The 16619-nt window shown below is 39.7% G+C and overlaps 1 protein-coding gene across 1 annotated transcript in view; it reads left to right on the top strand.

Annotated features, from left to right (window-relative positions):
- CNTNAP5 (contactin associated protein family member 5) overlaps positions 1–13199 on the top strand; it is a 777625-nt gene extending 764426 nt beyond the window's left edge. Inside the window, exons 22-24 of the mRNA XM_036421736.2 lie at positions 8235–8453; positions 9790–9861; positions 12324–13199. Of these exons, the coding sequence (XP_036277629.1) occupies positions 8235–8453; positions 9790–9861; positions 12324–12520 (488 nt within the window). The 3' untranslated portion in view covers positions 12521–13199. The remainder of the gene's footprint in view (positions 1–8234; positions 8454–9789; positions 9862–12323) is intronic.
- Positions 13200–16619: the final 3420 nt, after the last annotated feature.

Raw genomic sequence — 16619 nt, 5'->3', positions numbered from 1 at the left:
CTTCATCAGAAGGAAAATTAGTCAAGCACTCTGAAAGTGTTTTAACTCTTAATGTGGCATACAGGGAGATATTAGAATAAATTTAATCAAATTATTAGCCATTGTTTGTTTCAATGTTGTTTTATATCACATTTGTTGTTTTTATATCCTGTTTTTGTTGTTTTTGAATCATGTCTTTGTTGTTGTTATATCATGTTGTTATTGTTTATTTATTAAACAATTTATATATTAATTTATGTAATTTTAACTAAATTTATTTAACCTCTGACACTTCTATTACAGAGAAAGGCCGAGTAGTGATATTAAAACACTTCTAATTAATTTCTCTACATCCTGCATGAATTCATGTACTGGACCACTAGTTCTGAAATAAAACAAGAGTGATGGAAGTCAGTGAACAAAATGCCTTGGGGAAATGCAAAGTCATCCTTCACTCTACCAGACCCCTGCCTCTCTCTTCAGCACCATCTTTATTTTAAGTTAGAGATAACTTGACATTTCAGTGCTTTGAAATATGATGGGCTTTCTCACTCTCAGACTCATACAGGCTTTGCTTTTTGTTTGGAACATTCTTCTGGCCTTTCGTGCATTATTATTGTTTATTTGTCGCTTAAGAATTTACTTAAATACATTTATTCCAAGCCATTTTTTCTACATCAATATTTATTCAAGTACAGTTTATAAATCACCAATTTTATAATAGTCAAAGTATGTTTTTTTTAAAAAAAAATATTAATTTTTTACAGAGAGAAAGAGAGAGGGATAAAGACTTAGAAACATTGATGAGAGAGAAACATCGATCAGCTGCCTCTTGCACATCCCCCATTGGGGATGTGCCCACAACCAAGGTATATGCCCTTGACTGGAATCGAAGGTAGGCCGACGCTCTATCCACTGAGCCAAACCAGTTTCGGCCAAAGTATGTGTTTTAAAATGCAAATTCTTAAAATGATAAACATTCCCCCAAAAAATCACGTTCTTGGATATTTCCACACTGTATGAGTAGAAATCCAGGAGTAGGCATTTTCATACATTCTTCTGGGAATTCTTGGCATGCCCAGTTTGATCACCATTCTCCTGGATTGTGTCAATTGTGCTTCCACAGCTACAATGATCTCCCCCAATTAAAGAGTGCCTGAAATCACTTCTAGTCTATTAAATGCATCTTCTAATAAGGGAAATGCCTGCTTGCTAGCGATTGTCAGTTCACTGTCCCATACAGAGCATGGTTGTCATAGAGATCCAATAAATAAATATAGGTTTTACAGAGAAAAGCAGATGTTACCCAGGTGGATGAAAAACAAAAATGCCTTCTAGGCAGAGAGAACAGTTTGCCTATTCGGGGCAGAAGGAACAGTCAGGTTTTGTGCAGCACAGATGGGTCTGCATGGGTGGGTAGAGCTTGAGAGTGAATGGCTGTAAGTCATGCTATGGAGCTGAAATTTCTCTTCACCCTATCAATAATCAACAATACATAATACCCTCCAGGTCCATCCACCTGGGCCTGAGAGGTATCATTCTCAGTTTTATAAGTCAGAGAGAAAGACAGATACTGTGTGATGTTACTTACGTGTGAAAACTAAAGAGCAAAATAAATGGACAAATAAAACAGAAACAGACTCATAGATACAGAGTTTAAACTGATGGTTGCCAGAGAGGAAGAGAGTTGGAGGGCTGACTGGAAAGGTGAAGGGATTAAGAAGTACAAATTGGTAGTTACAAAACAGTCATGTTGATGTGTAGTACAGTGTAGTATAGTGTACTACATTTTAGTAAAATGTAGGGAATAGAGTCAATAATAATTAAATAACTATGTATGGTGCCAGGTGGGTACCTGCAATATTGGGAGTGGGGGAAACTTTGTGAAATATATGATTGTCTAACCACTATGCTATATACCTGAGAATACAGAATAATATTGAATGTAAATTGCAATTTAAAAATATATTTTAAATGATAATGGCATAAATAAGTGTTAAGTATGGAATAATGGAAAAAATAGGAGGATACATTCAAGAGGTCTAGGTAGGAGGCCTGGATTGTCCATGGACAGGTTACTTGTTTTAGATAAGTACTTGATCTTATATCTTAATTTTCCTATTATGTCACCCTTTCAAATCCCAAGGGTGATTATTTACCTAGGATATTCAGATGAGATTGCCATGAAAAGCAGAAAAGCATTATAACTGGTTAATAGAGTTGACATTTCCCCTTTCAGGATTAATGGCTTCATCTGAGGGACATGGTTCATGGACTGACAGTGAATCCTCCTGGTAGTTATGTCTTTGGACTGCTTGCTGCTCTGTTACCTGAAAGTCACAATGGACTCGAGGGAAAATCTCTTTACTTGTATATACAGCTCACATCTTCCATTAACATTGCTTTCCTTTATTTATATTTCATGTTGGTACAACATTTTACTCTTAAACCTCAGGTTGTATGGATCTGTATGGCTTGTAGCTTGACACTTCAGAATTCATATCTGATAAATAGCTTTTGACATATAGTACATGTCCTTATATCCCAGAGCAATGTCTATTTTTAGCAAATTGCTATATTTTCTTCTTCTGTTTTCAAAATCCAGGGGGGGCGGGGGGAACCCTAGCTGGTTTGTCTTGGTGGATAGAGTGTCAACCTGCAGAACAAAGGGTTTCGGGTTTGATTCTAGTCAAGGGCACATACCTCAGTTGCATACTCCTCCCTGGTCCATACCCTGATCAGGGCTCGTGCAGGAGCCAACCAATTGCTGTGTTTCTCTCATATTGATGTTTCTCTGTCTTTCCCTCTCTCTTCTATTCTTCCTAAAAAATCATTGGAAAAATATCCTCAGGTGAGGATTAACAAAAACAAATAATAAAATCCAGGGGATGGGGTGTGTGGGGGGGGGATGCCCTGATTGGCTCTATCAATATTTAGTGTAAAAAAATTGTGAAGGTGGGAAATGCTACACATTATGGGGCTAAAATCGATTTTGTGCTATTTTTCATAGCATCACTTGATTTAATAGAGAGATAGCTTTGCTTTGAGGAAATGAACATCTGCAAAAATATGTAGGAAGTCAAGTCTTAAAACTCTGAGAAAGATAGTCTGTAGTAACCTAAAAAACTGAGTAATTCATTCAAAGTTTTAGGACCAGGCTTATTCAGTTGTGAATCCTTATTGGGTGGAAATTCGGTGGAAAAACCTCATAGCAAGCACATCAGAATTCACATCTGAGTTCTCCCATACAAATACAAAGGTCACCTGGGTATGTTGAGGGCCATTGAATGTAATTAACAAATTTGAAGCTCCTTGGATAAGTAGTAGGAAGAGTAATAATAATAAATGCATTTATGGACACTAACCTAAGAATCACACTTCTATTGTTATATATATTCCCACCACAATTCATGTGGTTGGTACTATTAATCACTATTTTACAATTGAAGGTCAGAAATGAGAACACACATGTCATCTGTGGAAGAGCCTGCTTTGTCAACAGGAAACTAATGCATATCAGAAATCATATATCAGTGATTTAAAAAATATTTTATTGAAATTATTGTGGCGACATTGGTTAATAAGATTATACATGTTTCAAGTGTGCAATTCTATAATATGTCATTTGTAGATTACATTGTGTGTTCACCACCTGAAGTCATCTCCTTCTGTAACCATTTATCCTGCCTACTCTCTTTACCTGCTTCTTCCACCTCCCTTTCCCTCTGGCAGTCACTAGACTGCTGTCTGCAGCTATGATTTTTGTCTCTTTGTTTTTGCTTAGTCAATGATTTTTAAAGTGTGTTGAAAGAGCTAAATAAACTAATATGCTAAGTGTCCTACAATTCCACAGTTCGACTGGTAGCTATGACGCGCACTGACCACCAGGGGCAGATGCTCAACTCATAGGCATGGAAATATGGAACAGACTGATGAATCTCAGAGGGAAAGGGAGCAGGGAGGGTTGGAAGAGATTAACCAAAGATTTTATATTTGTGCACTGGTGGGGATTCCTCAGCCTGGCCTGTGGGGATTGGGCCAAATCTGTGCACCAGGCCTTCTACATCCCCTAACAGGTCCCAAATTGTGAGAGGGTGCAGGCCAAGCTGAGGTACACCACAAGTGCATGAATCTGTGCACCAGGCCTCTAGTTTTCAAATAAGATGTTGTGTAGGTAGTTGATATTTGTAAGATACCTGTGGTTTCTCATGGTGGTGGTACATACTCTGTGGAGAAAACTTGTAATTCTTGATTGGTTGTAACTTTTATATGTTAGCAGAAAAGGTTGGAAAGAATGAGGAACAGAATAGAGGCCATCCCCATGGTAGGACCTTGGTCACTTCCTCCTTCCATCCCCTCTGTGGAGCCACATTCACTGTCAAGTCTGTCTTCCATATCATTGTTCAGCTCAGCACATACCACAGTCCCCTCACCTTGTTCCATATGAATAGAATGCAGCAGTAACCTAAAAACTTAATAAAATGTATTAGGAAATGCACTATGTCTTTAATATAATAGAGTTTACTGAGTTTGGGGAAGCATTCAACAAAAATTACTTGTGCTTTTCTTATTTTTTTGCAAACTAGTTCTTAGCTAGTTTATGTTAAAATACTCTGCCTAGGATGTTTTTGAAAGACTTTTAAGTATCTCAGCTTAGATAAAGAATTTGCCAAATGATCCTCTGTACATCTTCTAACTTTTAACAGTGTCAGTATCTCCATCTATAAATTTTGAATGATAATAGAATATAAATGAAATAAATTTTAAGGGAATAGTAATTATATTGTAAAAACAAGTAGGGTAGTTAAATAGTAGATATTTAACAGACAGTGAATATTGAGTACTTGAAGCTTTTAATTATTTTAGCAAGCAACTTCTCCCTATCACATTCTCCCTTAACAAGATTATAAAAATAATTTGGAACCATCCTAAATTTGTTTGCCTATCTCTACACTAGTAAGAATCTGAGAAATCATTAAATCAGGCCTATACTGAGAGTACTTTCTCCTGTGATGATTTTATGTTCTCTTTCTTTCTATTAAGAAACATCTCAAAGTTTTCATACTTATTATACACCTAGAAGAAATACACTTCCTCAGAAATAAGACTTTATTTAAAACAGTTCTTTCTTTAAGGAGAGAATGTCATTTTCTGGTATTTCCCCTGACTCATCCATGTGCCTATTCTTATACCTGGAGCTTGTATTCATTGAGTCATCAGAGTGATGACCTCAATGATCTTGCCAACTTTCTGGGCTTCTTTCTCACTGGGCTCAGGTTATGAGGTCTGGTGCTGTTAACTTACACTCTCAAGATATAGCAACAATGCCATGTCACTTTCCACTGCTTCCAAATCCTATAAAGCAAAATGTTATGCAGGTATATACTTTTTTGGCCTCCTCCTCTGCATACTTCTGCTCTGTAATTTTATCCCTGATAACTGTCAATAACCAGCTACCATGCATTCTGAATTATAGCTGGTTACATTGAAGTTTTGAGCCATTCAGCAAGTAGCACCCAGTCTTAAAGCTTCTTGATCTGGAAGACTATTGCATAACACTGTCCAATAAATTTTTTATGAGATAATGACATTTAAGGCTATGATAAGAAGTAAACCTATGAATTTTTCCCGTAGTAAGTAACGACTATGCACCAGCACTTCAGGATATCTGGGAAGTTATCACAGAACTGGGGGGGCAGAATAATGACCCACAAAGACATCCAAGCCCTAACTCTCAGAACCTGTGAATGTGTTAAGCCAAGGGTTTAAGAAGAGTTAAGTTTGCAAACAAACTTACTGCTGCTAAGCAGCTGGCCTTAAAATGGGGTAATCACCCAAGATTATCTGGGTGATCCCAATGTAATTGCTATGGTCCTTAAAAGAAGAAGAGAGGGCAAAATAAGAGAATTATAAGTAGATGTAATGGAAGGAAAGCACAACAAATAGAACTTTGCTGGCTCTGAAGTTAAAAAAAAAAAAAAAAGGCAGCTGTAAGCCAAGGAACATGGTAACTTTATGATCCAGAAAAAAGCAAACAAATGCATTTTTCCCTGGAACCTCTAGAAGAAATGTACCCTGTAGCACCTTGGTTTTAGTCCAGTAAGACCCATTTAAAGACTTCTACAGAATGTAAGATCGTAAGGTGTGCTGTTTCATGCTGTTCAGTTTAAGTTTATGGTAAATTGTTACCTGGCCATATAACAATTCACAGGGCTTGTTTTCCTTTTCTGTGAGAAGGATGACAAGCTAGTGAGGTTTGCATGTGGGTACTGCAAATACTGGGAGATCACTTTGTAAAGTATATGGTTGTTTAACCACTATTCTGTGCTTAAAGGGGGAGAGTATAAAGAGAGTAAATCTAGAAAAAGAATAAAGGGATGTTAATTTCTCATTTACTTCCATGTTCTAGTGCATCTTTTCCTAAATGCTGCCAACAAAATACTTGCTTAGAGGTCATGGAAGCACTCTTTGACTGTTTATGGATTGAAATGTTATAATCGATACTGATAGAGAGGAAAGTCTCTGCACTCTTCCAAAAAATAAATCCTCATAACATTCTTTCTCATCATTGATGTATCTCTCTCTCCTTCTCCTTTCCTCTCTGAAATCAATAACATGTATTTTAAAAAATAAATTATCATAATAAAATATTTGAAACACCTAATAGTGTCAAAACTATTACACCTCAAGGGGGAAAAGGGGCTCATTGTGTATTATAGTTTTATATGATTCCATCATAGCAATTTGTTCAAATGATTTCTGTTAAAAAGAATAGGCCACTGAGTAATTTTAATACAAACATTGAAGAAAATGAGACATTTGGTCTTTCTTTGAGTCACAAATGTTTGCCTCTTCTTCTTTTATAAAGACTCAAAGATACTTTGGGATGTTGAATGCTGTTTTAGAAAGCCAGGTTCACAATGAATACCATGGACAGAATTAAACAGGTGAAAGTCTTAAACAGAAGGTCCATCTACACAGGCCACTTAGCACATTTGAAGGTCATAAACTTTTGGGAAGACATTTTGACTTATAATCTCTCTGTCTGCCTCTTTTCACTTAATTTTCTTCAATATGTTTGAGTTAAGTGTTGTAATGAGCATTGTAGTATGTTTCAACTAATTATTGGCATTTATTGATAAGTGGTGATGGGAATAATGTTATACATTCTATAAAACATATAGAGCATAGGAGAGATTTATTGTCTTTCTTACAGCTTATAAAATATGTGAATAAAAATTGAAAGTTTGAAACATTTTCTCAAAGCAGAGATGGCCCTAGCATTTTTTAAATGATCTGTCATTGATATATTGATGCTTTAGTGGAAAAAGTGTTGGGGAGAGGACATAGAAAGAGATAGGGGGTGAATTTCCTAATTCAAAAATAAGGTAATATCTGTGATTTTATTTTATTATTATTTTTAACATTTTAAAAATATATTTTATTTATTTTTTACAGAGAGGAAGGGAGAGAGATAGAGAGTCAGAAACGTCAATCAGAGAGAAACATTGACTAGCTGCCTCTTACACACCCCCTACTGGGGATGTGCCCGCAACCAAGGTACATGCCCTTGACCGGAATCAAACCCGGGACCTTTCAGTCCGCAGACCGACACTCTACCACTGTGCCAAACTGGTTTTGGCAATATCTGTGATTTTAGATATTATTTAAAATAAAATAAAATGGTTGCCAGAGAAAGGAGGGCTGGGGATTGGGTAAAACAAAAGGTAAAGGGTTTAAGTACAAATTAGCAGTCACAAAATATTTGGAGATGTAAAGTACAGCATAGGGTATATTGTCAAATACACACACACACACACACACACACACACACAAACACACACACACACACACACACACACACACACACACACACACAAGGCTCAGTGCAGGAAAATCATGCATGGGTAGGGTGTCCAGGCCTGGCTTCTGGCTGCCACCTGCTGGCCAGGGCCTCCCTTCATTCCCCTGCTTCCCCCTGGTGGTCAACACACATCATAGCAAGTGATTGAACTCCCAATATCTAGGTCAAACTGCATATTAGCCTTTTATATGTATGGATTGTTCCAGATGGGTATTGCAAATACTGAGGAGATCACTGTAAAGTATATAACTTTTTAACCATTATGCTGTACACCTGAAGCTAAGACAAAATAATTATAAATATAAAATGTAAACAATAAAGTTTATTTTTTTTTTTAAAGAAGATATAGAGCATAGTTTGGAAAGAAAGGCACTTGTCTTCCATGTTGCAGATAATGCCGAATTAGATTCTGAAGTCGCTACAGCAAACAGCCTGGGTTTTGTTGGGTGCCTGTCTTCAGTCCAGTATAACCACATAGCTCCCCTGAAGGCAGCTCTACGCCACACGACCATCGCACCAGTGATCATTCGAGGAGCCCTGACAGAAGCCAGCTGTGGCTCTGGGACGGATTCAGATGTGAATGCAGTGACTACGGTGCACTCTTCCTCAGGTACACAAGAGAATTCCCAATGGAACTTACATCAGTAGCACTACTTTGGTGTCTTCAAAAACTTCCAGGTTAAAGATTAATATTACTCAGTTCCTTATGTGACTGGTTAAAAAATATGATTGATTTTTCATGGGTAACTTACATATGTGTTAATATAGTCCTACTTTTAATACAATGAGTATTAGAACTAAAACCATGTTTGCATATAAAACTGTATAGACATATACTAGTTACTACTGTTCAAATGGTTTCTTCTCTAAGGACTAAAGAGTTTGGAGCTCAGAAAGGCAATCTGGCTGTTGACTAATGTAAGTTATGTGATTAAAACCTACTTTTTTAATATAGGAAAGCCCTACAGCATGTTCACCCTCAAAAATCTGTTTTACACTCAGTATCTTATCATGTTCCTGATCATCCTGGATGTCTTGAAGTATTTGTTTTAATCTAGCGTGGTAATCAATGCTGAATAAGCTATTAAATATCAGCACAGAAAAGACTGAGTTTTGCTGCCTGCTCACTCTGATCTCGGCATTTTCCTGCAGCAATGAGGTGCAATAGAAAGAACCCAAATGTGAAGGTTGGCCAGCCTTACTTCCGTGAATGAACTTTAGGACTCTGGACAAGTTCATTACTTGTATCACTATAATTAATGTCATTATCTGTGAAACAAGAAAAATAAAGAGTGTTCAGGCTATAGTCTTTCCCTCAGGAATAAGTGATCACAGGAACAGATGCTGCCGGCCCTGGAAATCTCACATGAACTCTGTATGAGTGTCGTTAATGCACTTGCAGATTATGTGAACTTATCTAGCTCAATATCACCAGACTGTGACTCAGACCAACATACATGTGCTCTTAAATGCAAGGCACTTTTCCTTATCCCATGTACCCTAACCCTCTCCTTACTGAGGGTTTGAGACATTAATTCTTCAGCACTTTAGTCCTTCCTTGTCCACGGGCTCAGTGTCCTCTTGCAGCAGAAGCAGGGAAATGTGTGCTTGGGGTGAGAAGCCAGTGTCATGCGTAGAAACTGCCCAACCAAGCACAGAGGGTAGGCCAGGAGGGAAGCAGTAGGACACAGCACACTTGGGCAGGCTACTGCCATCACCTGTCTTAACCACAGACCTTACAAATTACAGAAGGGTGTTAAGTAATGTGTTTCAAATTTTTTTTTTTTGTGAATGTTTGCTTGATTTTTTTTTCTCAAAATCTCAACTCACCACCATTGGGGAGCAACCGGTCTCATCCTCAAGTGTGTGATCCCAACTCCACGCAATAGTCCTCCTCCCAGGCTTTTCAGTGTGTAGTGACGGCTCCTGTTTCTTGCTTCTTTCAGACCCATTTGGAAAGAGAGATGAGCGGGAACCACTTACCAATGCAATTCAGAGTGACTCGGCTGTCATTGGAGGTAAACCATTGCTTGTTGATGAAAACAGAAAAGGCACAAGTAATTCAGTCCTTTGGAGAAGTGTATCTGAACCTTTCTTAATGCCATCAGCACCCAGGGCCCCACAGTCCCTGCCAGTCCATGAGCCTTTTCACAAACAGTTCTGTGTGCTGTACGGTGCCAGCAGCTCCATGGATACACCACGGATGCACCCCGCCCCAATCCTCAGGCAGCTGACTACTGACTCAGCAGCTGGATAGTTTACTGGGAGATAGGCAGCGTGCATTGCATTCACCTCATCCAGGTGTCTATTTTCCTGAAGCACAAGCCAAGCAAACCAGTAAAATTGCATATGGGAGAGGGCCATACTGGGGCAGACAGATGGGGGAAGCTGCATCCTGTTGGGTTTGCTCCATAAGTGGTTTGGGTTGGATCTAATGAGCTGGGAGTGAAGCCCTCAGCCTATAGTTTTGATCCAGTGGCACATGGTACAGATGCAGATCTTGGCTGCTCTGAGGTGAGCTCAGCTCCCCCTCTCCCGTGGCATCCCATGGTCTCACTGCCTGCTGGCCTCCCAGCCCCGTTCATTCCCTCAGCTTGCTGCAGCCTCCAGGAGTCTTGATTTTTCCATCTGGGTCTTGCAACACAGATTGCCTCCCAAACCTGTTCAGTGACAGATGCCTGTGAGGTGCTAAATCCATTTCCATCTGAGGACCACAGCGTAGCCTGGCCCCATCCCCGCCTCTGGCAGTTAGGTGGGGTCCTTTCTGAAGATGGCAGTAGCCACTAATTTAACTTCAAGTTAATGAGCCCCAACCTTGGTCAGGGCTTGTGCTCAGGATAGAAATAGAGGGTGAAAGCTCTGGGCACTGCTCGCAAAGAACCCCTGGTCTGGTGGGGGACCGGCCGGGCAAACAGGCAGCACAGAGGCCAGGAGCAGTGCTCTGAGGGGAGTGCTAACCTGTGGGAGCACAAAGGTGCAGCCTGACAGGGGATGGTGAGGAAAGAAAAGCTGCCTCCTTAAGGAAGTTCCTAAAATGTCTGATATGAATTTCTGCTTCCAGAAAGAGTCCAACTTGATTTTATTTGGCAACAAGGAACATAGGAAATAATTTGGTGCCTGCTTCTCTTCCTGTGATTAATTTCTCATTTGGCAAGTGAGAAAAAACCTATGTGGCCTCTCCCTTTTCCCCAACCATGTCATCCTTCTGCAAGTACCAACAAGAGCAGGAAAGTCCTCTCATCCTCAGGGGACACTGTGAGGCCAGCACAGCCTCCCACACTGAGCACCGCCATTCCTGGGAGTCACCTACCACCCAGTCAATCATAAGTTTGGTAGCTTAGGAGGTCTCACCCTGTCTGGTTTTAAAGAGTGGCAGATATGTTACATAATGCTTTGTTTTAAAAGGTAAGCTGTCGTAGTCAGGGCCTCAGCTCTGAAAAAATCCATAGGGGATACACATTTAATGTATTTATTAGATAACTCTCTAAGATTCCTGTTTACATAAATCATAATGCAGGGTGTTCAAAAGTAGCTTTGTGAAATACACATATTTTACCAATATCCATCCTGCTTAAAGGAAAACAGAAGATTTCATACTAATATCTCAACAATATTAGTAATAACTTACCTTTGAAAATAGTAAATAGTTGTTGAGAAACTTTCATTCCCGTGCAGACATAGCCTCCTTTTAAAAGTGGCAGTGTCCACATTTTTAATATCCCTTTGCTGACTTTGCTGTTCATATCCCAAGAGCCTTCCTGGCAAAGATAGAAATAAGACCTTAGAGGTCAGCAAAGGGCGATTCGCCAAGTAGGTCCAGCAAAAATCACAAACAAGCAAAGTAGGAGGAATCTGACACAATTGGGCAGAAACTTGCATTTCAGCTGGCTTTGCGTTTCCGAAGGAAAGAGGCATACTGTCTCTAGCTGGCCTGGTCTGGAAGCAGCAGGCAGTTTGGGAATTCCCTGAATGTTTGGGAAGCATTTTGTTATTAATCAAACTTTTTAGCAAAGTAAACATATACCTCACCACATTTACATTGGTAGAGCATTATTGTGATGTGAGATAGTCAAATATTATTTCCTAGGATACAAAAGTAGTTATAAAATCCTTATTTACAAGGTTATAAAAATGTGCTAATTGCAACTGACTCTGACACATTCTTTAAAGAGAATCTTGAAGAAATTTATTAAAATATTTTGCTAGTGTCATTTCATATTTATTTTATAGCAATCTTAATCCATTCAATGCAACCTCTGATGTCAACTGGCTTTCTCCCCATTCTGAAAGAGGTTGCTTTTTATACTTGAAGACTGAGGGTGTTTCAGGTGGTCTTTGTTTCTGGGCATGTGGCAGAGCTTTATTGTTGTTTTGTTTTGTTTTCTTTTGTTTCCCCCTAAGCACTTCCTTGTCTGGACCAAATCCTCTCTGGAGTGGCTGAGTGTGACAATGTTTTCTCTCCTCGCCCCTTTCTCCACAGGAGTCATTGCAGTGGTGATATTCATCATCTTCTCCGTGGTCGGCATCATGGCGCGGTTCCTCTACCAGCACAAGCAGTCACATCGCACCAGCCAGATAAAGGAGAAGGAGTACCCAGCGAATGTGGACAGTTCCTTCAGAAATGACATTGACTTGCAAAATACAGTGAGCGAGTGCAAGCGGGAATATTTCATTTGAAAATCTACAGGGTCAACGAAAACTCTTGTTTAATTTTTTATTCTCCTTTTTCTCCGTTTCTTAATTCTGGTCCTTTTCTTTTTCTTATTTGTTCCTCCTTTATTTTCGGGTCATACCTGCATCAACCATGGCATTCCCCCTGACACAGCCCAGAAGACCAGGCAGCTATGGCCACTGTCTTCCTTTGAGAAACCTATTGTGTTGGTAATGATCACTCGAGACTGACTTTACTTCTAGACAAGGGGAGACACGTGTGCAATGAGCATATGCAGTTCTGTATTCCAGTTTCTCAGATGCACCTTCAGTCTGCTGCCATCAGTCCAGCAGGCTTGCTTTGAACCTGAGGTTGACTTAGCTGTGTGTCAGTCATCTTTGATGTCCTCCCCATCTCAAGTCTGTTCTGACCAGGGAACTGAGGGTAGGAAAGAAGATGCTAGAGGCCTGACATCTTTCAGTGCCATTTTAAAAGGAACAACAGAGCATTATTTTGTGTTAACATTTATACCACAGGAATCCCATTGACCTAACTCATAACCTTTTTTCACTCTGACTCTTATCCTCTGAGCATTTTAAACACAGGTGCCCTGATGGCAGTGAGCTGTCCTTGTGCTCCTGCCTTACCACTCTCTCCAGGGCCGACACGCTGAGCAGCACACTCCAGTGGCTGGAGTCCAGCCCAGCATTGGAGGAAGCATGGGATAGTGGCTGAACGCTAGGAGGAAGAAGTAGATGTTCCATAGCTTCAAAATGCCTCAGCCAACTTCATAAGGAACATTAGCTAGGTTAGTCCTGGGATTATTATGCATATATATGAAACATAAAACATTCAAATAACAGTTTAAATTGGTTCCATGAACAAGCTTAAGCCACCTTAATTTAGCTTTAAAGAAAAGACCACACAAAAGAAGAAAAATACCAACCAAACACAATTCTCTTCCATCCACTCACTAGACATCTGGTGAAGAAAGGAGATGCAGGTTGTATATTTCAGAGCAGGCATGACCCTCCTGTCCATCGAGCCAGCTCGTAGGAGGTTCAGGATGCACTGGCATCTGAGGCAGGTTAGCTACAGCAAATCCCCCCTGCTAACCTTTGGAGGAGCCCATAGCTCTGGAACATATCACATTATCAAATCTGCACACGTGCACACTCACACACACACATACACATGTCTTCTTATAGGCATAATATGCTAGACAAGGTGGTGACAGATTTCCTAGTCTTTGCCCCTTCGATGACAAAGCATCTAAGAAACTCAATCATTCTTTCGAGAAGGCATCTTGAGCTCAGTCACCAGGTGGAGGTAGGAATGCTGGGATCTTGCTGCAGCATTATCCCTCACCCTTTGCCTCTGGGCCGACTTGGAGAAAAACATAAGGGGGAGCAATATAAAAGCCCCAGCATGTGGGCAAGCCCATATGATGCTCCACAGAAGTGGAACGTTCTTGCTCCTTCTCTAAACAAGGCTAATTCTGTTGGGGAAACACTCACCACATCACTGTTCCCAGCCTTGACAATGAGATTCCCTCTTGTTCCCAGTGAGCATACCAGAATTAAGGCAGTCATGCCTGAGGAGGCTCCCAGTGAGGCACGCTCTGACTTCTTCCGGACTTTTCGGGCTCTGCTTTCAGAGAACATGGTGTAAGGACTTACTTTGTAATCTATTTCTCAATTTTAAGATGTTCTAATTACACAGGCTCTCCTTGAAATTTTCTCTGAATTGTTAATCATTTCATCACTTCCATTATATATTTTTGCTAGTAAATTTGTTTTAATGTGATTCTAACAAAGACACTATTTTTCCCCTTCTCCTTTAATAAGATGAATAATCTATTAATAGGAGGAAAGATCTTTAAATACTGTTGTTGTTTTTTTCCTGCCCTGTCCTTTCCTATTTCCACTTTTGCTTTTGAGTTTTCTATTTCTATAAAAAGTCTGTATAAATCGGACATTTGCTGGGCTATGCAGTGCTTTGTCCCTGGAGATAAAAGTGTCCATGAAATGTAGCGGGTTTAGCCTGAAGCCTCTCTGATAATGAAATGGAAAGGAAAAGGAAGGTGTGAGTAATAAAGCTGGGAAAAACAAGGATGGTATTTTGCTGATACAGGGCTTACGAAAGAAGTGGAGGACTAGACAGGCCAGTGTAGAGTAGTTGCTTTTCTCATCTGCATATATGTGACCATAGGCCATTGCAATGCTCCTTCTTGCCACTGAGAACCTGCCAGTGGACCTCCATGCATATGTAGCCTCTCTATACCACATACTCCGTATCCTAGGCCTGCAGACAAATGACAAGACAGCACACTCTGCATGCTACTCTTAGAAGAGAGTCTCGGGGCCGCAGTAGAAATAATTTTACAGGGTGCGATTATTTCATAAACTCAGCAAACCTCTTTTTTCTGGATGCATATGACAGCAAGTGAGCTGCCTCCTCCAAAGAAAACTCAATTTTCAGTTAGAAATGGTGCCAGCTTTGCCTCTCTTTTCTCAGTGATACCACAATCCATGTTGGTTGTGCAGTTTCTTAACTGTGTGAGTTTTTCAATCTTCGAACAACTATACTCTAAAAAAGATTTTGAAATATTTCTCATCCCTCCTTTACCACCCTTCCTGCTTCAGTAATCACATTTTATGAATGCCTGCTCTGGCCAATGGGACTATCATACATTTCCACTTTAATCTTCAGTCTTTGTTAACTGCTGTTTACACGAAAAAGTAATCAAATATGGTCACCGTACAGTAAAACCAAAAATACCTGTGTAATTTTACATTCTAAGGGGGCTATTTCATTGATATCCTTCCACCAAACAAATGTTATTTATGCAAGCAATAGTGCATCTGTTTACCATATAACATGTTTAACACCTACTGCATCATCCATTGTATCAGTTAGCTAGATTGCCACGGTTTCTATGAGAATTCATCTGGAGAATTAGAGACATGTCTCTTCTCTAGATATATTTTTATGAACAACTTAGCCTCTTCTATTCACTCTCAACTGCAATGAGAGATTTATCCTAAGGATCCTGGGGCAGCTTTTTAAAATAGGTAATATTCTCTTTAATATTAACAGGCATGGTAATAAGCCAACTTCCCCCTTTTGCCACCATAAAAGCAGGACCAGAACAAAAGAACTAGATTGCTCCCTTCTTCCTTTCTTCACTCATGAGGTATTTACTCAGTGCTCAGTACCCCAGCGGCTGTGCTAGATTTTGGGTGTGAAATATAAATTACACCTTGTGCTTACCTGAACTCTAACACATTTTGTTGCAACGGGCATATCTTGTTATAGTAGGGTATGCATAAAGTGCTGTAGAATGTAGAACAAAGGTACTGCACAATTATTTTTGTGAAGCCCTTGCTAGAGACTTAAAAAAAACAAAACAGGCAAATTTCTGGAAAATATTTGTAATTCTTTTTCTTGTTTATTACTTTCACCTTCAATAAGACGCTTTTTCTCCTCCTCAAAGCAAATGCATATTGATGCAGAAATGTTCCTGCAGGGGAAGGCAGAGTGAGCCTTTAGGGGCAGCAGGAGTAAATGTCCCTGCTCTAAAGTATATCTGGAGGCTGAATTCTCCTTATTCACTTCTGGTTTGGGATTCTGAAAAGTCCCTTCCCATCAACTAGCCCAATGTGATAATTTAGGAACCTCTTCTCCACCTCTGCTCCCGCCTCCTCTTTTATTAATTCTTCTTTAACATACAGTAGGACCTATTGCATGCCATTGCTTTCCCAGATGCTCTTAGGGGTCTTTGTTGTACTCAAACTCCTCCTAAAACTCTCTTTTGTCCTGATGAGATCTCTGAGAACCAGAAGATGTGTATCTTTGAGAAAATTGCCAACCAAATGTGTTGGCCAATTAAGAGAGGTCTCAGGTCTGTGCTATGGCTGCATTTTTTCAATCCTGAAAGTCACACATGTCTCCTCAGCAGAAAAGTTAGAGGAGTAGCATAGGGAGCTATAAGCAAAGAGTCTTTTCCAAGATGTTCAGAGTAATAGGAACCAGGCCATTGGAATTATCCTATATAATAAAAGCCTAATATGCTAAATGTCCAGTTGTCCATTCAACCAATCAAAGCATAATATCCTAACGATA

Source organism: Pipistrellus kuhlii, unplaced genomic scaffold (genome assembly GCF_014108245.1).
Source record: "Pipistrellus kuhlii isolate mPipKuh1 unplaced genomic scaffold, mPipKuh1.p scaffold_m20_p_7, whole genome shotgun sequence".
In the NCBI taxonomy this organism is placed as follows: domain Eukaryota; kingdom Metazoa; phylum Chordata; class Mammalia; order Chiroptera; family Vespertilionidae; genus Pipistrellus; species Pipistrellus kuhlii.
This window is presented reverse-complemented; position numbering and strand designations above follow the sequence as displayed.